Source organism: Lichenostomus cassidix, chromosome 1Aa (assembly GCF_008360975.1).
Source record: "Lichenostomus cassidix isolate B80296 chromosome 1Aa, HeHo_3.0, whole genome shotgun sequence".
NCBI lineage: Eukaryota > Metazoa > Chordata > Aves > Passeriformes > Meliphagidae > Lichenostomus > Lichenostomus cassidix.
The window spans coordinates 11,811,965-11,835,554 of NC_139480.1; the positions used below are offsets into that span (position 1 = coordinate 11,811,965).

At 42.8% G+C, this 23,590-nt stretch overlaps 1 protein-coding gene across 6 annotated transcripts in view; it reads left to right on the forward strand.

Moving 5' to 3' along the window:
- The first annotated feature begins 22,350 nt into the window (after positions 1 to 22,350).
- GSAP (gamma-secretase activating protein) overlaps positions 22,351 to 23,590 on the forward strand; it is a 45,685-nt gene continuing 44,445 nt past the window's right edge. For 3 of the 6 annotated variants that reach the window (XM_085040096.1, XM_085040127.1, XM_085040106.1), the window contains exon 1: positions 22,351 to 22,531. In XM_085040096.1, coding sequence (XP_084896222.1) covers positions 22,351 to 22,531 — 181 coding nt within the window. The other 3 variants (XM_085040123.1, XM_085040114.1, XM_085040125.1) reach the window with 2 other exon arrangements.

Here is a 23,590-nt window from a genome sequence, read left to right on the forward strand (position 1 = left end):
ACTTCCAAGACTTCCTACTGACTTCAGTGAGCACAGAATAAAGCTACACCATCCCACTGCTGCTTTGGGAAGCAGAACCCATTTCAAGCAGAAGGAATTCTTCCATGAAGAAGGATTCTATGTCATGTTTTGGGAGAAGCAAATCTCAAAGTCTTTCCCCTGGAAAACTTTCACTGAAAGCAACAGCTTAAAGCTGAGACTGCAGAAGATAATTCTGCATCAGACAGTAAGTGTCTAACCCTAATAAATTAAAAATGCTGCATCAAGGTAAGGAAAGAAAAATCTGGCGTTTTATTGAACTTTATTTCATTTGTGAAAAATGTAAATGAGCAGTGACAAAAATGTCAGTACTGACATTTCATCATCTACCCTTCCTCCTTTTCTTACATATTTCACATATTGCAAATAACAACTAATCAGTTCAATTTTGGAAAAAATAAAGCATTTCACGTCTATTTTCCCAATGTTTTGATGCAAAACTTTCATGCATGCACCATAATTTGCACATTAAAAGCCAATTTACAATGCAAATTTTCATGTTAATTTTATATGCAATTCAAATTTCCACAACAATGGGGCATGCATTGAAAAATACTGCATTCTGAAAATGTAATCTTATGTAGGCAATAGATTGCTAATGCACGTATAAAAGAATATCATAAAACAGTGAAACACATCTCACAAGTCACAGCAAAAAACATATTAGCATTCTAAGCAGTAGTTTGTTTGCATTAAAATTAGCTCTGAGAAGGTTTACTGGGAAACTGAGTTCTTGGATTTTCTATTAGAGTACTGAGTGCAAGATGTAGAGCTGCTTCCATTTTTGTGTGGCTTCTGTTCTTCTAAGCCACATGGAGATATCTGTTTATTTTAATTTTCTGTAAAAATCCTACTGAATTTCAAACTGCAGACTTAGTTTTCTGTGAAACTGTGTGAAACCAATAAAAATACTGTGTTGGCTGCATGCCTTTGGGGAAGGAATCATTAGTTCACACTCAGGAATATGTCACTGGATCTCACCAGGGATGTTTGGAGCTACAGAAAGGCTAAGGGAATGCAGAATTTCCAAGTCTCTACTTCACACTTGGCCCCGTCACTTCTCATTTAATACCAGAGGATGATTTGTACAATGATCAAGGGTAGAATCTGGCCAGCATTTAACCAGCTGGAAGAGAAGTATTGTAAAGGTGTTATTGTCATCTAAAGATGACCTCAAGAAAACAAAAAATATTCACACTTGGGAGTTCTCTGGTATCTCTGCAATTTAGATAAGATAGTGAGGCATCAGGTCTGCAGCCCAGATGGTTCATATAGGAGATTTTTCTGTAGCCATGAGCTAGAAGAAATCTCTTTTTATTAATGATTCCTGAACCTCTGGACAGTTTGAATTTGTTGGTACGACCCATAAATGCTTCTTTAAATGCCACAGCTCTACTGTACAGTCTGTGTTTGTGACAAAGCATGGCCGGGGACAGAAGTAAAGGGACCTACTGAAATGTACCCATTGTTTCTTAGCATTAATTTTGTTCTGCTGAGTTGCTCTAGAGCTTTTACTATCCCAGGCTTTTTACTACCCTCATTTCCCATGTTTGCACTAAGATCCCTCCACACAGCAATGAATAAGAGCAGGATGACCACAGTCACTTTGCAGAGCTACAGTCTGTAACTTAAACTGAGATCAAATGTTGGTTAGTGGGGTAAATGCTTTTTTTCATTTTCAACCAGGGAAAATAATATTTATTATTTATTCAGTATTCAATGTTTCTGAAATACTGAAAACATTTTAAATTGATTAATCCTGTCTGTCCTACACACTGAGGACAAACTCGCTTTTGTGGGCAGCAGTATTACTCAGGATTAACTCAGCAGAATTCAGCTTCTACAGCATTACATGGTAATATAATTTGGCTTTTAGTAATTGCAAATATTTTAAAGAGGTTAAAATATTGAATGAAATGTGTCCTGATCTGCAAAGCCATTGTTTTGGCCAATAGGATTCCACAGTTTTAGGCAAAGGCAGGATCTGCTCATTTTGAGGTTACGCTTGTGTAAGGGGTAAAATTTATGCCTGAGACAAATTCATTGAACACAAGATTTTGCCAATATCGTAGGTCCTTGCCACATCTGCACTACAAGTGCAAAAATTCAGAGCAGAGCAAGATTTTACTGCATCTACACCTAGCTGCACCAGTGCAAATACAGGCCGAATGGAGGGTTTCTCTTACTGCTAAGGAACAGTGGCAGGCTGGCACACAGAAAGGAGAGTGAGCCTGCACATCACTAACTAGTTCCAATGCAGCAAATCCTCACCCTTCCAGTGTTACTGCCTTTCATCATATTGGGTATATATTTAAATAATTGTAGATTTGAAAAAATGAAAGTCTCTCCTTAAATGAAGAGCAGATGGTTAATTCCTACTCATGGCCACAAGAGGAAAACCAAGAAATAACTAGGTTAATTTATAGCATGGGAGATTTAGCATAGACATTAGGAATATGCTTTCCAACCTAAAGGATTTTTAAACAGCAAAATAGGTTAGCTTGGAAGACCATAGACTAGAAAGGCTTTAGGAAATGGGAAGTTTGAAGATAAGTTAAGCATACTTGTATTGAGGATGGTCTAGGATACAGCTGACCAGCTCAGTGTAGAGGATGAACCACCAACCTCCTGAATTCCCATACAGCTTCTCAGTACTATGATTCCATATGTGTACAGCTGCCCTTAGTCTGGTACAATACAAACAATCCTGAAAGTAAATGACCAACTTGAAACAATTGTACAATTGGCTAAATTAAAGAGAAAGGAAATGTCCTCACAGTTTTCTTACTACTTTTTATCTCAAAGTAATGTATTATATTGGGTCAGACAAGAAAACAAACACCTTATTCTGATGCAATCCAGTCCTGTCTGTGTTGCCCACATCACTGCTTCTTTTTCCCTATCTTGATTACAGATCAGAGTAGTCCAGGCTTAAAATTGTAGTTGTCAGAACAAGAGGTCACTTGAGTCACTGCAATTTCCAGAAATGTGGCTTATGCCCTCAGAATTTTCTCTGGCAATGTTTTGTTGTAAATGGAACATATTCCATATCACCCTGTTTTTGCAAAACTTTAGAAGAGTTGACAAAGTGGGATAGAATGCCTGAAGGGTTTCTGCTTGGGGGTTTTTTTGCTGCATAAACATTAGAACAATACGTTCCTGGTTTGGCCACTTTTATGGCTGACTGCCTGAACTTCTGGTAAAGAAATTGTTTAAATGAACCAAATTGTTAACTGATGTCCTATTGCAGTCATGGTGTCTGCATTATATTCCATTAGAGAGGGCAAATAATTTTGAGTGGCCAGAGCTCCACCTTGGAACCAAATTCTTTGCTGCTGGAACTCCTTTGATGTGTGTAAACCTGACTTTTGCTTTCTTCAGTTTTTGCAAATTGCAGCTTAAGTTTTCACATGTATTTTTTCATGATAGGAATTACATTTGTCTGTAAAAATCCAAACCCTGATCTGAAAGCAGTTTTGGTCATCTAATACTGTAAAATTAGAAACTGAAAGCTGAAATAAGACATTCAAAAAGATATAGTCTTTCTAATTAATATCAGAGAAAACAAAAAAAAAAAAAAGAGATAGAATTCTCTAATTTTCCCCTTAAATCCCAATTTTATTCCCACAGTAGGATTACTAGCTAGTCTAGCTAGTGTCTAGAAAGCCAGCTTTCAAACATGCACCAATACTTTGCCTGTAAGTATAATCTGTAAAGATGCATGTGGAATACAAATGTTAAAAACATTATATCAAATTCTGGTCCAAACCAAAATCAAATTATGTTCCAATTTTGTACCAGTAAATCCCCAGCACAGGTCAAAAGGCACAACCAGCAGCCAACAGAATAAAAGACTCTAGCTGAGTACTGAGAAAAAGCTTTAGTGCATCAACCACACTGAAGCAGGAACAAAAAATAGCATAAAAATCCAGTAGAAAGGAAGCTACATTTATTCTCTAAATAGCAGGGAGAAAAGTGCAGAGTATTTGTGGTTCTCAAATGCTTCAGAAGCTTGCAGGGTATTTAGTGGAAATCTTTCAAAATTGCCAACTAAACTGATGGACATCTTGTTTGTACATGTTACATTACCAAAATTGGGCATTACTATATTTAAATGAGGTTTTGTGGAAGTTTTTCACGTCTTACCAGTTTCAGACTAAGCCAAACAGTCGTTTATTGAAATTGAAACATTTTCCAGTCAGTCTAGTCTAAAGAGAAGCCTTAAGTGACTTTAATTCTGGAATTGTTTCAATTAAAAAAAAGGAAGTTTAAAGATGCTATGCTACTTATGTTAATTTGGTTTTGCTGCACAAATTTTTTTCCCAGCTTTTATATTTATTAGTTGTATTTCCAAGATTTTAATACCTCTCTCTAATTATTTTTTCATTTATTTTGTATTCTAGATGGGTTGTGAGAGGTGTAATCCAGGTGGGAAAGGCTGGATTACAGTGTTTAGAAAGTATGCTATAAAATGTAACTCCTAGGAGTGTCAACTACGTCTTTACAGGGTAACAGCAGCTCATATATGAATCTAGCATCTGGGACGGTCTGACACCAATAAGTCCATTAATTTACAAAAAGATTCTCATCTCTGTTAAATAACTGCTTAAAAAATTAGAAGATGCTTACTGTGGTCCTCACAGACCCTAACATACCTACTTCTTACTGTCCAAAGATAACCCATTTTAAGCAAAAATGACATGATACATGCTGTTCATGAACACAGTTGTTCCAAAATTTGTAGCTTTCAGGTACAGCAGTAATTCCAGTGTTTTCCTGCTTCTGCAACCTTTATACATCCATGTGGGTCAATCCCAACAGACCTGTAAGAAAAAACCACAGGTTTCCCCACTTTGTGAACACAATTCACCCTCACAGACTATTAAACCTGATCTAGTTCACTAGCAGGCCCAGCTCGTGGCTGTAATAATTCTGCTCTTTGAGTTCATTGTTTTTACACATTCCTTGCTTTGTACTACTTTGTATTTGTAGTAACTAAGCACCTTGGGGAGGTGGTGGTGTAGGGGGTAGACAGACCACTCTTTCCCATCTTACTCCACTGACGAAACAGTTTCACAAGCTTGGGTTCTTAAGTAACTCTCTAAAAGACTTGGATGTTTCCATTAGTTTGTTTTGAAACTCTGTAGCCCCCACTGGAGAAGACCAAGCCTTCCACCTCCCACTCATCCTCTTCAGTCACCAGAATGACTCTTACTTCACTGTTTGAAGGAGTCACATAGTTACCTCAGATTTTCTGCACCCAGGACTCCTAAGTGCATTAATGGCATTTCACCTGAAAGGACCAGTCTGCTCTGATCAAACTGGTCTTCCAGGAACAATAGCATGTTTCAAAACACTCAGCCTCTCCTGGCTGTGACAGCTCCTGTGGAAAGGATGGTGAGAGGGCAGTCATTGCAGTAGGGCAGCAGCCCCAAGTAAAATGAAAGCTACTGACATGAGCTACTCTTGGGGTGTTTGCAGCGCCTTGAAACAGATGCACTTACACTGCCCATTTGAAAGTGGAAATTGTACTGTGCACGCTTGGTGAGCCCACTAGATGTGCTGGAGAAGTGGTGGCTTTATAGACTGGCACAGCTGAAAATGAAGCATTGAGAGGAGGTTACAAATAAGTAAAAAAGAAGTTACAAATAAGTAAGCTCTGTGCTCTCCACAGTTTGGGGGAGGCGACACCTTGGGGATCTCATCTTTAGAGAGATCTATGTTAAAAAAACATAGGATAAAAGGCTAAAATAAATTACACATGATCATTAGCTTCTCAGTCATGGGAGAGCTACAAAAAGCACCTACAACTGGTTAGATTTGCATGTTGTGCACTCATTCAGTGTCCTCAGTGTGTTTCTCAGTGGAAAGAACAGAGCTTGATCAGTGAGCTGGAAATGCAGCTCTGCAGGATGCTGCCTGCCCTCCCCAGTGACTCTGATGATTACTTCATCAGCTTGTTTTATGGAGCAAATTTTCTACTTCCACCTAGATTTTAAGTAAGATTGCTCTTTTTCAAACTTTCCACATATTCAACAACTTCAAACCTTTCCAGAAATGACAAAAAGCAGAGCAGCAGTAGGCTGTATTACTTTCAGCTGACTTCACTGTTTTCAGTTCAGGCAATCTGAGATGTTCTGATATTTAAAATGACCTATGAAGCTGACCTTTACTTCAGAACCAAAAATATTCTTTCAGGATTTTGAGAGAGACTAATATTGATACAGGTTATGTACCAGCAATTAAAATGTAAAACAAAAAATAAGTAATAAAAAAAAATCTAGTAATAAGAAAAAAAGGGGAACTTTTATACAGTAAAATATCAAGGTGTCCTTAAGGTACCTAAACAAATGTAACTTCACTTCAGAGAGAAGTCATACAACAATCAGACAATTAGAATTAAGTTATTTGGTGCACTTCACTTCTAAGTAATTAAAACTGGTTTTTAAAGATGTATTTACATTTTTATGTAATTTTTTCCCAGCCTGAGAATACCACTTAAGGCTATTATTCATGGAGTTCTTAAAACAAAACTGTGTAAAAACATTCACTCTGCACAATATGGGACATACAACCCATTAGTTAATCTCATTAGGCTCTCAGTCCACAAAGCAGTATAGACTATCTAATTTGAAGTCTTTAAGCAATTTAGAGCATGAAAACTAATCAAGCCTCTTGTTCCCATAAGCAAGAGCCACAGTCCCACTGTTGGTGTGCCCAGCACCACCCTGCACATTTCCCTACCCACAGTCCCCACTAGGAATGTGTGAACCTGTAAAACCTACTACAACTGCTGTTTTGTGTGGCCACTCTCTTCCTACTGGGCAAAGAGCAGGTAAGAAAATGTGTTTGGCAAGTAGTGAACACAGAATCAATCATGGCATGGTCTGCATAGGACGGGACCTTAAAGATCATCTAGTCCAACACTATGCTGTGGTCAGGGACATCTTTTCCTGCCATGGGCAGGGAGGTTGTGCAAGGTCCCATCCAAACCAGAACAATTCCAGGGATGGGGTATCCACAACTTCACCCTGGAAATCTGTTCCAGTGTCTCACCCACCCCCATCATAAAACATTTCTTCCTTATAACCAATTTAATCTACTCCCTTACAGTTTAAAACCACTGACCTTTCTCCTATCACCACAGGTCTCAGTAAAAAAATCATTCTCCATCTTTCATGTAAGCCACCTTTACGTAAAGAAAAGTCTTTCCTGTAGTTCTCTCTCCTCCAAGCTGAGCAGCTCCAACTCTCTGAGCCTGTCCTCATAAGAGAGGTGCTCCAGCCCTCTGATCATTTTTGTGACCCTCTTCTGTCACCACTCCAGCAGGTCTGTTTCTTTCCTGGGCAGAAGGCTCCAGACCTGGATGCAGACCTCCAGGTGGGGCCTCATGAGAACAGAGTAAGAGGGGCAAAATCTCCTCCTTCTCCCTGCTGCCCACACTGTTTTGGATTCAGCCCATGTTTGGCTTTCTGGGCAGAGAGTGCACATTGCCAGGTCATGCCCAGCTCTCATCCATCAGCACCCCAAGTCCTTCTCAGCAGGGCTGCTCTCAATCCCTTCATCCACCAGCATGTATTGGTATTGGGGACTGTCCCAATCCAGGTGGGGGACTCTGCTCTCAGCCTTGTTGAACCTCATGAGTTCATCTTGATCTCCTGAAGTCTTCTGAAAGATATTGCCAAATACAGACTGTTTCTACAGCAATTTAAATGTCCCCACCAGTCTGCTGTCCTGGACAGCTGCTTCCTGCCCTAGGGCCAAAGCTGAAAGCAATGTGTGAACTACAATTGATAATTAACATTAGATGGCTTTTGTACCTGTGAAAAGCAAACCGCTCATTTACATGCCTTTGAAAGGACACTTATAGAAAATAAAGTATAAAATGGAAATTAGAAGGCCTAGGTGAGAATTTGACAAACAAATAGTGGTTGAAGTAAGAAAAATTAAAGAGAACTTTATGACAATATTAAAGATGTAAATTATGGATCAATGGCACTCCCAAGAAAATAAAAACAATTACAAAGCTTCTGTATGCCTTTTCAAACATGAGTCTAAGAAAAACACAAAGAAGTATAATAAGGATGATAAGAGGTAGGGCATAGATTTTACATGAAAAGATATTAAGTACAGTCCTCACCTTGGAATAAGGAAAATGTGATAAATGTATATAACATCCTGAGTGGAGAATGAGTATGCACTATTTTTCTTAACTTAAAAACTAGAGTACACCACATAAAATTGTCAGGCAGGAGAATTAAATAGACAGATGTACTTTTTCCCATTTATTAAATCATTAAACTAATTATCATGGGATTTTTTGGATGCCAAAAAATAAATTAGTACATTCCAGATTGTCTTGATTCCTTAATTTTAAAATCTGGAAGAGCTGAAAAAGAAAGAAAAAAACTTTTATGTTTTTATATATGCTTTCTTTTAGCATCTATTACTGGCTACTAGGCAGTAGTACTTAGAGGCAAGATGCTATTTAAATGGACCTTTGATCTGACTGGCTTAGTTAGTCTGAAGTTTCATGCAAAACAAATAATCACCCTGGTTTAGCTTTTTTTTCCCCAGCAGAGAACATTGATTACAATAATATTTTTCTTGCAATAAAAATATGAAAACAGCAGAAGGATTACAGAGGAAATTACATAGATATTAAAAACTGATAAATTTAAACTAAAACACAGGCAGTATACATCCAACACTGTAAGAATGAGAAAGTTCATGGGCTAATATACAACCTTCTCATTTAAATAACCTAACTACCTAATAGTACTTTAAGTCATTAACATGCAGATATATCCACAAAAATAAGACTAAAAAAGATTTTAGGAATTATAAGATAAGAATCTTTATCATTAAGTCAAGTGGTTGACACAGTCTCTAATAACAGACTTATGAAACGCCTAATGATGACCATGATAGGCCAAACACCTCTGCCCATGCAAAGGAAAACCACTCCTGAGTGTCCTGACAAAATGGAAAAACAAGCACACATACCTCACTTCTGCTTTTTAAAGAAGGCTTTTCAAAGGCCCTCCTCAGAAGACTTTCTGAGGAAAAGCAACAAGAATTATCCAGAGCATGGAAAGCAGCTTCTCTGAAGAAAAATTTAAAAGATGAATTGTGATTGACTTTGGAAAGAGCACAGAAGACTAAAAAGTGCTACAGAAACATGTAGCAGGAGTTTGAAATGAATTCAAAGCAATTAAATGATGGCAGTTTCTTAAATAATTCTCTTACTTCTCTCTTAATTCTCATGTACCCTGTAATTAGACTGTGGATAAAAAAGGTCATTGAGCCCAAAAGTTAAAAAGGAATTAAGTATTTCTATGGATTTTGAGAATATGTATAGTTATAATTAATCTGAATACCCTGGAATATAAAATGTTAGACTTCGAGGCATAAATCACTCTCTGACTATCAGAGATCAGAATGAAACCTAACATCCAAGACAGGTGCACAATATATTTATTTGACAACCACAGAGCTACTTGGACCTTTCTCAGAAGCATTTGGCATTGAGCATTTCTGAAGGTACAACAATGCATCCATATGCCATTTTAAAGTTAATTTCTGTTTTCTGTACTCCTGCTGTGACAAGAACAATTAATAGTGCTGTGGGAAGAGGTAGAATCAAGCCCAGTTGCAGCATTCCTCAGTTTTGGACTGAAGTAATTTGTAGTGGAATGAGGAGTCAGTGGCCCAAAAGGAGAGAAAAAGAAAGAGAAAAGCAAAAGGTGCCTTTTTGTTAGACCACAGGGCAAGATGGGTAGCTGCAAAGAAGTCAGATATGGTGATTTCAATGCTTGTGTTTGCTGGCTGGGTTAAAGGAGAGGAGTGTGCAGAGGAAAAGATAGAAGAGGAGGCTGGCCAGTACGTGCTCGTGTGGAATTTGGCACAGATACCTATGGCAGCCTGTTGCACAACAGAGACAGATACAGTCAAATGCTGATAAATGTGTGACAGTGCTGACTAGAAGGAATTCCTTCAAATACTCATGAGGATAATGGATTCCATCTTTACTGCACTCACTGATGAAAAAGGCCTAGACATCTTAGGAGATAGCTGACTGGAGACACCTGTTCATTTCATGTTTGTATTCAAATGAATTAAGAAAATATAGGACCTACAGAAGACCATCATATAATATACTGATGATTCACTATGTAATAGATAGTGTCTCACCATGCACAACAAAATATAGGAAAATAAAAAGAAGTGATTCAAATACAAATGAAAAAAATGGGGACTTATAATAATAATATAGATGCTTATAATAAAAGCATCTAAAAATTTTGACTCTTCCACTTTAAAATGAGAAAATACAAAAGTAAAGAGCTACGTAACATATATGTGTTGTAAAGAAGACACAACAAATTTACATAACTACAGCCTTTATAACTGGAAGAGTCATTAGATTGAATATTAGGAAAGAGTCAGTTAAATTTGATATTAGGAAAAATTTCTTCAGTAAAAGGGTGGTCAGGCATCGGAACAAGCTGCCCAGGAAAGGGGTGGAATCACCACCCCTGGAAGTGTCAAAAAATTGTGTGGATGTAGGACTTGAGGATATGGTTTAGTAGTGAACACAGTGTTGGTGGATTAATGGTTGGACTCAATGATTTAGAGGTCTTTTTCAGCCTTAATGATTCTCTGATTCTGGGATTCTAAACAAACGGAAACACAATAGACTGCTAAGAGTAATTTTTTTTAGTACAGACACCACCTCTTGTTACCCAGATCCACTAATGGCAATATATTATCTTGTAAAATGTATCATCCTGCATCATAATCAAAAATAGAAAACTATCAGGAACATTAACACTAGTTAGAAGGGTTTTCAGAAAAAAGATGCAAAAATACAGAAAAAATATTGCCATTGTCATACTGTGCTAGTGTAATCACCTAATACTGCAATGATATTCTACTTAGAATCAGTTACATCTTCCTGAGAAAAATCTATTACTTTTTGTAATAAATTTTATGTTTGAGAAATCTAGTGACTGCTTTCTTCTAAAAATACATGCACCCCCTTCCAAAACGAGAATTTAATGCTTTCATTTGTAGTTGTACACACCTAATGTAATTACACTCAGTTTATTGTTGTAGTACTGGAAGCAAAATTCAGCTGCATATTTCCCCCTTATTTTTGTACTTATAACATTGTAAAAATAACACATGCATCTCTGGAATTGATTTTTTAACATTTATCAAGTCTCACTGAGAGCTGGGAACCAAGCCTGCAAGATCATACCCATGAGAATATACTCCCCAAGTCAGGTCAGCGAATAAAAGCTCCTCACATGAGTAAGGCTACAAGAATAGACTACAGGAGGTCAAGGTCAGTGGTGAGTTTTGGCTGAGTCAGGGTTGGAGGATAAGGCCCCTATGAATCCTATAAATAGCCCATTGTTAAAAGAGGTCAGACCTAATTCTGGAAGTATTTTGGAAGAAAAAAACGCTGTGTGACTGATGACGTACACCTACCCAAGCCTCTCTGCTTATTAATGTGACATTTGTTTGGAACCAACATATAATAAATAAAAGATATTTTTAGGATGTGCCAGGGGAATGTATTCAGATTTTCAGAGAATAATCTGAGTATATTAAAAGTGTTGCACAGTATCAAATGAACAGTTATTAGAGTATACAAATAAGGTATTAAAAAGTAGTGGTTTCTATTGATCCTGATGGAAACAGAAAAGCAGACCAAGAAGGCTAAAAGTAGGATTTACTTACCTGACTTCAATCAGCAAAAAGCTCATACCTAGACTCCTTTTACTGTAGGTTGAGAGAAGCAGGTGCCTCCACTCACCATTAACCCATCCTAAGGCTGTAGTTTGGCAGAAACTCACACTGACCTAGCTGAGCACCAACATCGGGAAAAGTGGTTTCCCCAAGGCCTTTTGCCCAGAATAAGTGGTTTATTCCCAGTTCTGCAGAGTAACTTCATTTTTGTTGACATAAGGGTTCAGCTACCTTGATAGACAGCTGACATTACTGAAACCACCTTCTTCTTTCTCCTCTCAAGGTTATACTTCAGTTGGATCAGTTCTCTGGTCTGGAAACTATGCCAGCAGTGGCTGGGCAACCGATCAGAGCAATGCTGAGCAAGAATGACTGCTTCTTTCAACTTGAAAGTCAGAGGAAGGCACTTGGCAAAAGGTCTGAATGAGCCATGTGGGTCTAACACTTCACTGCTACTAATACAGGGATATCTTCTATTCTGTCCCCCTTCCTGCTGCCAGCTGCACAAAACCACCACTTCCCTTTGCAATGGCTGTGGACTTGTAAAAGCTCTCTGTGACTGGAGACACCTTCATAACCTGGTAGAAAATTAAACCATTGAAAAAAAAAGAAGTAGATTTTAGTGTGTTAGCTAGTACAGCTGGATCACAGAGGTGTTAGATAGGAGAGCTGGCAAACAAAGAGGGTGAGTGAGCTGGGGATGAGGAAGGGAGAAGAAAAAGAGAAGGGAATGAAGTCTGGGTCCATCCATTCAACAGTCATGAGTGTGGCTAGCACAGTTTTTCCCATGGGAAGTTTTCTTGTGTTTTTGTAAATAAAGATAAAGTTTGGATGTTTTGGAACAGTGTCCCAGAACTTGGACAGTGCAGGCCTGGCCAATCAGGCCTGGGGGAAGGCTTCTGACTGACCAATCTGGGTGACTTTTGAGAACTTTATAAATGTGATGAAATCAAAACAATAAAGGTCATTCCTTCTTGCCACTGAGAACCGATGCATTCATTACTCTGCTAGCTGCTCAACAGCGACAATGAGCTGTTTGGTCAGCTGCTCATCAAACTGCACTCTCAGGGTCCCTTTCCATATCATCTTGGATGTGATCTAATTGGAGGCAGACACAGGAAGGGACAGTCCCACTTTCCTCCAGGCCTTCAGCTGCACATTCCCAAGAGGCATGAGAGAAAAAGTGAGGGGGACGGGTGAACCAGCCTCCACACTCAGGTAAAATGCACCTGAAATTAACTGTCAAAATCAAGTGCTATCAATTACCCTCTGGAGTTCTTACATTTCCTCCTTAACTAGAAGGAGCCTAGACAAAAAACTCACACTAGAACTCTATTTTCAAAGCATCCGAAGCTCAGTGAGACAAAATTCAAACTGATGTGTTCATCCTGTGCTGTGCCTGTCTATAGTCTCCACTCTACAGTGCTGCACCCTTACATTTTGAAGGAATGCATTTGTGCTAAATATTTCTTTCATTTTACAATAAAAATTATAATGGAAAGATATCTAAAAAGTGAAAGAAATTGGAACCGATCTGCTGATATAGGTATTATTATATCAATTCCTAAGAGAATTGCAACTCTGTTGCAAAGTATTGAAACTGCCCTCTTGCAATTCAAAATAAAGTCAAAACTGAAAGATCACAAAGGAAAAAAGGGCAAGTTTCTAAACCCTAGTGATATGTCCCAATCAGGCTGGAGCTGGAAGAATAAACATAGAGCCAAGAGCTCCTCCAACAGCTGTTGAGACAGTGTGTGCTCACAGGGCTTTCATCAGCACTAGCAGGGGTTAGACTGTGGAAAGAACAAAGGAGCCTCAGAGCCTGGGCCATGGAGGGAGAAGCAGCGGAAACAAAAAGGCCACTTGGACGACAGTCAGAGATTTCCCTAAGTCCCATTCTCTTCCCCTCCCTCACTTTGAGGAATACCTTAACTGTTTGTGTCTCGTTGACTCATGTTACTGGCTTGAGCATGTTATTGACTTCAATGAAGCTATTTAAAAGAAGGTGCTGTTCAACATGAGCATGAATAGCAAGATGATTTTTTTTCACTAGTAGTTGAAAGACTCTTTCCTATGATGAATTATTAAAGAGCATACAAAAGCACCTCCATGAAGCACTGGCTTCCATAATGGATGCTGACTGATTTCAGTGAAAAAAACTCCGAGTTACATTGATATTCTGTGATTAAAGAGACTAAAAGAAGGTATTCTCACACACTGAATTAAAGGTATTTTATTCTAGCAACTCTGAATCGCACGCTTTACTACTAAAATAATGATTTCAAATTGCATCTTCCTTGTGTTGCCAGGAGGATTTAGTTAACACATTAAGCACCAATTGAGGAAGAAAAATTTTGTATATTTTTTGTGTTTGACTGGATGAAAACATTCTTCAAGGAAACAACTGTCTAGACATGATGACAATAAACTCTCTGTTACTGGAATGGCGGGAAAAGAGGTTGCCCTCAGTAAGCAGTACTTCCCAAAAAAGTAATGAACTGTTTACTAGGCTGTCATGTGCTTAAATAATTATTTCAGATATTCATTCTTCATAAGAACTCTTATGTATAATTTCCCAATGCGGAACACATCAATGTTTTATGGCTCTGTATGTTTTTTTCCATGAACAAAGCTTTGTTCTGTTGAGAGAGCTGAAAGGTACCTTACACCCATCACTGCTGTGTCAGGGGGCAATGCTTCATCAGCCCCACACTTGTGTCATGGCATAATTTTTTAATTCTTGCCATATGAACTGTGTGAAAAGGGATTATAGGCACACAGGAAATTAGCACAAAAATTGTTCTTAGATGGTTACAATGCAATCAGTAGGGCCACTACTGCTCTCTAATGATTTCCCTGAGGTCAAGACTCAATCCAGATAAAAATTCAAGGGAGATTGTCCCGTTACTAAGGCAGGAACAGATTTCTGATTAAAAAGAAAACAGAAAAATTTAATTTGTCCCTTTTTTCTAATGAGAGCTTTAGTTTCACATGCTACTCCTGGGAGTTGCTCCATCGGGATCAGCTCCTGTGCCCGCACAGCTTCAGACTGGAACTAAAAACCAAAGCTAACTGAGTCAGATAATCAGAAAAGGAAACTGAGTATAAATTAAGAGCAAAATGTATAGTTTGGTTTCATGATGCAAGCAAAAGTGACAAATGGGTTATAATATTAATTTCACCTGACAGAGATAAGAAATTGGGTTGTTTCTTTAAACCAAGAGCTTCTTTCTCCATCTAGCAAAGTTGGGAGATGTTATCAAGAATACATCAGGTTCTGTCTTAATTCAAAGATTTCTGAAGAAACCTAAGGGTTTTTTTAGATGATATGGCTTTTGCATCAACTTTTAAATTTTTTAAAATTTAGGTTTAAAGTTTAAGGTAGCCTGATACACTGTACTGAGTTATTACTTGAAGAACTCTGAATGAGTCAGCTTTGTGGTTTGTGAGTAATGTTGTGCTTCTAGGAATTCAACCTGGAGCTGTGGGCATGTAGAAATGGCCTCTGATGGGCATAGCCAGACTGAAGGCTCAAAGAATATAGAGTTTTACATAATAGGCTCTAAATCTGTGAATTAGTTTTTACAGCTGTGAAGAAATTAGGTATTAAAGCTAGAAGTGAGGAAAAAACCACCAGAAAACAACAGATAAAAATGGGAACACGGGAAGAGAAGGAAGAAATACCATTCCACTCCAAAGTCTTAGGTGCTACTGAGCTGACAGTAGCTGTAACAAACACTTTGTGGTATATTGAGGAGAAAGAACAGCAGTAGATTAAGTTTTCTCCATGGTATTACAAATTCTTATGTGAGACCACTCTTTAAAAGTAGGACTGTAGACCAAAATCTGTGAATGTCTGTTTTTATTCAAATATGGGCTATCTTATACACTTTGATAAGTCAGCACTTTGTTGAAGGCAAAGTTTAATGCTGACATCAATTGTCAGTGTTTTGTGATGTTTCCTGTGACTATTTAAAATGAATCAATTAAAATGAATCAATTAAAATTAATCAATTTTGAGAAAGCACTGATAATTACACCAGGGCATTATAATGACCTTCCCAGCATTATCAGAAGTTCTGGACCTTTAGGAGTCACGAGGAAACCTTTACATTAGAACCAAAGAAATTGGCAGAAGTAATATATTGTCTTTTTATATAGATAACCCACTGGAAATTAGTGGATTTCAAGTCAACTGCTGGACTACAGGGAAAATTAAGAATCCTTACTGCAGTCCTGGGAAGATTGACTTCAGTTCTGCATTGGTTATAAACCCTCATCTTGTCTTTCCAGATTCCCTCATCCTCATTCCCTTCTGTTCTGGCTTCTTGCTCCTATCTATTTCTTCAGCTCCTGCTGGTATGCAGGTCTTTTCCAGCTCTATATGGTAGTTCCTGTCATGTTTCTGTATCTCTGCACCCTGATAGTAATCATGAATCACCTCATCCATTTCTGTTTCTCAAATCTCTTTATCTGTCAAGTTACCACTTTCTTCGTCTCACTGAAAAGATGGGGGAAACTTCTGAAAGAATTTCTCTTTCCTTGGTTTCAGGGACTAACATCAGGGAAGCTTGCAAATTCCCCGGATGATGTACTGGGGGTGAAGTCCCACTCTATGCCAGGAGTCTTAGAAACTTCAATGAAATAATGCAAACATATTTGGCTCACAAAAGTAATGCAGAGTCCTTTGCAGTGAAACCACACTCTGAGGGGAAATTTTGCTAACTACTTCCTCAACAAAACAGAGATGGTTTTTCCTATTGCACACCTGACTGTGAAGTCTTACCTGTACAACATCCTCCAGCAACTTGTACAAATCCTTCCAATTCTTTTCTAAACAACAATTGTAGCATGGATCTTACGCACAGGCCACAAGCAAATGGTGCAGTGGTGGACATAAAGGACTGCTTCTTCCAGATCCCCCTGCACCCAGACGATGCGCCCAGGTTCGCCTTTTCAGTTCCCTCCACCAACAGGGAACGCCCAATGCGCCGCTATCACTGGCGAGTGCTCCCGCAAGGGATGAAAAACTCCCCCACCATTTGCCAGTGGTATGTGGACAGCATTCTCGCACCAGTGCGAGAGGTCACGGGTGAGTCAATCATTGTCCATTATATGGATGATGTATTGGTCTGTTCGCCAACCGAAGCCATCTTGCGGACAGCACTCTCTAGAGTCGTGGGGGCCCTAGAGAGCGAAGGGTTTGAGATCCAAACCTCCAAGGTCCAGGTGACGGCGCCGTGGAGATACCTGGGAGCAAAAATTGAGGAGCAAACAATAACACCCTTGCCGATCAAAATTATTGACAATCCATCTAACCTGCAGGAAATGCACCAGCTCTGTGGTGCCATCAACTGGATTCGGCCCCTGATCGGCATCTCCTCGGAAGACCTGGTCCCGCTGTTTTCCCTCCTGTGTGGAGATCGCGACCTGACCTCCCCAAGGACATTGACCCCGGAAGCGCGGGAATCCATCAGAAAGGTACAGAACGCCCTGAAAACATGTCGCGTTCACCGATGCGACCCCAAATTGCCCTTTAATTTGGCCATCCTCGGTAAAATGCCCCACCTGCACGGGCTCATCTTTCAATGGGACCTGAAAGACATGGAGAACCGACTGCTCATTATTGAGTGGGTCTTCCTGCCTATCTCGTCCCCCAAAGTTTTAGTTTCGCCACTGGACAAGGCGGCGCAGCTTGTTAGACGAGCGAGGTCCCGCCTGTCCACCCTAGCAGGACGTGAGTTCGCATACATCCACGTTCCATTTGATACAAAATCATTCGAATTTGCCTTGCTAAAGAGTGAGGAGATGCAGCTAGCACTTGAATCGTTTCCCGGCCAGGTTGTTACCTGGTTTCCAAAACATAAGATATTCGCAATATCTGAACTAAAAATTGTTCTTGACCGGGTCCAAAGTCGGAAACCCCTCAGTGCTCCAACACTTTTCACTGACGGCTCGGGCACATCAGGAAAATCGGTGATTGCCTGGTGGAACCCCTCGACAGAGCGGTGGGATTGCGATGTCGAGATCGTTTCTGGGTCCGCCCAGGTGGCCGAGCTCGCAGCCGCCGTCAGAGCATTTGAGCGCTTTCTGGGACCCTTCAATCTGGTTACTGATTCGGCCTATGTAGCGGGGATCGTTTCAAGGGCTGAGGACAGTTGGCTGTCCGGCTCCTCCAACCCAAAAATTAATTGCTTGGTCAAGAGGCTCAAGACAGCCATTTCCCACCGTGACCAACCCTTCTACGTGATGCATGTGCGCTCACACACTGACCTTCCGGGTCCAATCACGGAAGGGAATAGGGTGGCAGACGCGCTCGCTGCGCCCGTGCATGTTGCCAACGTGCCTGATCGATTCCAGCAGGCATCGCTGAGCCATGCACTCTTTCACCAAAATGTCCCGGCCTTGAGGCGAATGTTTGAGTTAACAGTGGACCAAGCCAAGGCCATTGTGGCGGCCTGTCCCCATTGTCAACCCCTCCAGATTACATCCATGGGGTCTGGAATCAACCCCAGAGGGCTTAATAGTGGGGAGCTTTGGCAGTCAGATGTCACGCACGTGCCTGAATTTGGCCGACTAAAATATGTACACATGAGCGTAGACACCTTTTCAGGCGCGATCTTTGCCACCGCACATTCGGGGGAAAAGGCGAAGGATGCGATTTCGCACTTCCTGCAGGCCTTCGCCGTCCTGGGCATTCCTAAAGAGGTTAAGACGGACAACGGTCCGTGTTACACCTCTGGACCAGTGAGAAAATTTTTCCTCCAGTGGGGCATTTCCCACACCACCGGGATTCCCCACTCAGCCACGGGTCAGGCCCTGGTGGAAAGGGCCCATCGGTCCCTCAAGAGGGTGCTTCAGCAGCAAAAGGGGGGACCAGAAACAGAGACCCCGGCAAATCGGCTCGCCAGGGCTCTTTTTACTCTAAATTTTCTCAATTGCTCCGATAAGGAGCCAGACCCCCCGGTGGTTCACCACTTTGCCAACCACACGCGAGCCAAGCTGAAGGAGCGCCCCCTTGTCCTGATCAAGGAACCGGACTCCCTAAAGATCGTGGGTCCCTTCCCACTTATCATCTGGGGGCGTGGCTATTGCTGCGTCTCCACCTCTGAAGGGCCACGATGGGTCCCAGCTAAATTTGTCAAGCCTTTCCTAAAAGCAGGGCCACTCTCCCCGAGACCGGAGCCAAAGGACGTGACATCGGCCCACTGGCGCCGCAAGAAGAAGGCGGAGACTCCACCTTCCTCACCTCGCCGCCTCCGACCCCACACTCGCAAGCAGAGCGTCTGAGTCACCAAGAGTCCATCCCGCAGTTCCCTGAGCCAGCCTCCCACTTCCCTTCCCCCTCTTCCCTATGGCCTTCCCGTCCTCCCTCCTCCACCTGCCCCAATCTTTATCGCTTTGGTTAATGCTGTTTTGTTTATCTCCACATTCAGTGGCCAAGATGCGCACCGTCACCCTTGCGCACCTTTTCCTCCTCCTCTTGACCATCGTCCCAGTCCAACCGTGGGTTGTGAGGCAGCCTAGCTCCAACGTCTGGGTGACTTCAGCCTGTGCCATGAACAAGGAGCAAATGTGTATCCGTTGATTTTTTGCTCCTTGCGCATGGACATGGCTGTCAACAGTTTGAGGGGCTCTGCTGCTTCAACCTATCCTCCAGGAGCCGTAGCATCCACCAGAGGCTGCAGGATATGGACGCCTTGATAAGAAACATCACCTTCGAGAGCAGTCTCTGGTTTGAAAGCACCGTGGATGGCGTCCGTCATGCTGTGAACTCCACGCTTTCCACCGTCGGAGGATGGGCCCACAAAGCACTGAAAGGACGGGGACTGCCCGAATGGGGAGCCACGCTTTTAAAAGACTGCATTATTGTTTTATTTGCTATTGCTTTAATTGCTGCTTCATTTGCATTGATTAAGAAATATTTAGTTAAGCATATTCGCTCCTTATTTAGTAAAGAAGGGGGAGGTGTGGGGGTGCGGCGGCCCGATGCTGCGGATCCCAAGTCCCCGAGGCCGGCGGTCGGCGTAATCCACGGGGACGCTGCCGAGGATGCCATCGCCTGGGACTCGGAGGAGGCCGGGCCGTAAACCGCTCTCTCCCTCCCCTGGAAAGTTTTCCTAAGCTTATTGGTTTAAGGTTCGCTTCCCCGCCCCTATCACCGCCCCCGCTGCTTGCCCACACTAGAATGTTCTACTGCCGGGCTTTCCCCATGAGTTGCTTGTAATCCCCTCCCTACTTATATTTCATTTGCTCCCCCGCTTGTCCCTCATGTTGTCCCGGAGCCCCGTTGGCTCCGCCCCTGTTGTTCCTCCCCGGGAAACCCCGTATTTCCCCCTAAAAACCCCTTCCCTTTGTTCTCTCGGTGTGGTGTGGCCGCGACCCCAGCCCCGCCGGGTTCTGCGCCCGGCAGCTGCGTGGACCGCCCCACCCGAGAGCCCCCAGTGTGCCTCCCCCGCGCCGCTTCTCCTGAATAAACTGCACACTGGCGACTCTCAACTCGTAGCACTCTCTTTATCACGGGAAGCGACCAGCGACTCCACGGCGTTCCTGCCCGGGAGGCACTCGCCTCCGCCGCGTGGTCCCTGCCGCTCCAAAGGAGCGACCCTGGGAACACCGAGGCTGACCGCAGCCGCCTCTGGACAGAGCCGAACAGCCGGGAGGGCTGAGAGCTTGGGCCAGGTGAGGCCCCCGAGGTCTCCCGAAGCCCCGGAAGCTCGTTGGGGCCAGGCGGCCGGACCCCCCCGGACCCTTTACAACTTCACTCCTCCACATCCACTTGTCTGCACAGCTATTCACCAGCTCACATCATGGCAGACCAGCAGTCTACTGGTTAAACTACATGTTAACTACATCCAGCTCCGACTGCACCAAAGGCCTTTCACATCCTGTAAGATTCTCTAAGAGAACAGTGTTTGGTTCTGTCTGTAAATATTAGAGAATAATTCATCCATCAGTTCTGTTAGATCTCTTTCAAGAACTATAACAAGCGGCATGGTTGACATTGAAACAAAAGAACAGTGACAGTTGTTTTATTTGGTTTTTTTTTTTTGTAGTGCAGGACCATCATACTAGACAAACACATCTAATTTTCTTTCTTTTCATTCTGCATTTGTAGTCCTATTGTCATAGGCAGACACTTTATTACCCATCTCCACATTTCTTTCTGTTTTGCTTTACAGCAGAAGCAAAACTTCTGTCAGTTGACCTCATCTGGCCTTAAATGAACTCTGCATCTGGGTACAGGAGTACAGGATCTGGGTACATCCCTTTCTCCATGTGAAAATCTCCCCTTTTGCACATACTTACAGAATCAGTCATTTCATTGGCTTTGTTTCACTCCTTAGCTTGCCTCTCCAGTTGTGTCATTCCCAAATACTCATGCTCATGAATTAACCCCATTTTGTCTCACAAAAAATGCATCCACTTGGGACCTCTTGTCTGTTTTCTACTTTTGTGTCTGAAATAAATATTCCAGTCACATTTTCAAGCTTTATTTCACAACAATGAAAATATAAGCTGAAATTCTTGCACAACCACTTGATCTAGGGAGCTTTAAGAAAAATGCTGGTTACAAAACTTGTGGTAAAATTGTAAAAGCTGGCATTATGAGATTGAGAGGAAGAGTGTATCTGCTTTGCATTTCGATTATCAACCTGCCTTTTATTCAGACTTTGTAGACATACCTGATTTTGATCTGTTTTTTTTATAGCTCCAGAATTCAACAGTGATGGGGAAAAACTTGGTACAGGATTAGGTCTTAGAAAAGGCTCAAGCTGTTCTGTATTTGGGTATGTTGAGCTTGCTGTGTGCCCTCACAGCCTCTCTACTTTTGTGCCTCCTTTAGCTGGTTGATATCAGCCAGCATATTTCAGAAGGGAAATGGTAATTACAGGCAGGCTATAGATAGCCATGGAGTAGCACCCTATCAGTGCTACAAATATTTTCAACAGCTAAAATAACCCCAAGCAAACAACAACCCCCACCTAAGATTACACGAAGTTTTACCTCCTTTACAGATGAAAAGCAGGATCAGGCCAGGCCTAGTCTGAGGGGACATCCTGAGCTCTGCCAGCAGTTTACAGACAGAGACTCCATCTATTCAACAAACAATTTCAGCGAGCACAGTCTCAGAAAACAGGGGTGCTACTTGAAGTTCTGGAAAACACCTAATGCTTTCTGGGGGATCAAGAGCAGGGCAACTCATCACAGGGCCTCCTGGTCGGTGAACACCAGGGGACTGCAGCTCAGCTCAGACTGCACCAACAGTGCCTCAGGTTGCTGCTGAGGCACTTGGAATCACTCCATGATGAAGCTTGCGAAGGGATAGCCCCTTCTCTCTGGTGACCAGTGACAGGAGGGAATGGCCTGCAGCTGTGTCAGGGGAGGTGTGGGCTGGATATTAGAAAAAGGCTCTTTCCCCCGAGGGCGGATGGGCACGGAACAGGCTCCCCAGGGCAGCGGTCACGGCACCGAGAAGAGTTTGGACAACGCGCTCAGGCACATGGTGTGATTCTTGCGGCTGACCTGCACAGGGCCAGGAGCTGCACTTGGATGATGTTTGTGGGTCCCTTCCAACTCAGACTATTCCGTGATTCTGTGATTCTTCCAGCGTGCCTCAGGAGGAGCCTGGGCGCTCTATGCATAGGCAAAACGAGAGCCTTCGAGCGCAGCGGGTGGGCCGCACGGAGGCCGCGGGAGGCTCGGAGGCGCTGTCCCGCCGCTGCCGTGCTCGGTAGGAAGCGGAAGGGCCGGCGGCGCCGGGAGCGGGCCGGGAACCGCCGGAACACCCCGTGGGCCCCGGCCCCTCAGGGGGCGGGCTGAGGCGGCCGAGCCGGAGCGGCGGCGCGCTGGGCCGGGGCGATGCTGCTGCGCCTGGTGCCCGAGTTCGAGCTGCGGAGGGACGTGGTGCCCTGGCTGGCGGCGCGGGGGTGCGCCGCGGCTCTAGGTAACGCTGCGGGAGGCCGAGAGCTCCGTCCCTCCGGCCGGCCGCCCTTCCTTCCCTCCGGCCGCCTCCGTGCCCGGCCGCCTGCGGAGGAGCTCGGGCTGCGGCGAGGCCCCGGGAGCGGGTCTGCGGCAGGAGCTGGCCGCGGGGCCGGGCAGGGCTAGGGGCAGCGGCCAGCGGGCCCGGCTGCCCGGGCTCCGGGGAGCGACCCTCGGTGCCGGGGGACGTGAGCTGGGCAACTTTGGCGTCCTCAAGGAATTTCTCACAAGCTGAAAACACTTCTACACATCTGCTACACTACACAGCTTGTTCTTCTTCCTGCTTCTTCACACGTTTGGGGCTTTCTCTTTTTTCTGCCCTTCTCGCCTGCCCCCCCAAAAAAACAAACAAAGTTTTAGCATTATTCCGTCTCCCACGCTACTCCCCTTTCTGGGAGTAAAAGCCTCACAGCCTGAACACTTTGGTGTGTCTGGTAAAGGAGTGCTAGTTTAAAATGAGATGCAGTGTCAGCTGTCAGAGCTCGGTGCGATCGCCAGCACAGCGAGGCTCGGGGCAGTGGTTGGGAAGGAGTGACCCCCGTGCTCTTGGCTTGTGGCTTTTTGCTTTTTGTTCGTCTGCAGAGCAGCTGGCTCAGTTCTGCTTTATAGAAACTGCTGAAAACCTTATTCTAATAAAATAATAATACTGTAATAGTTACTGCTTCGGTTGAAATATCATCGATGTGCGGTGTGATGGACCTGAAACGCCCTCAGTTGCTTTTACTTTATTCAAAATAATTAACTAGCTTCCCACATTGAGGGGCTGTTATCAAATAGGCTCATAAGATTTTCTTCAGTACCAAACCACAAA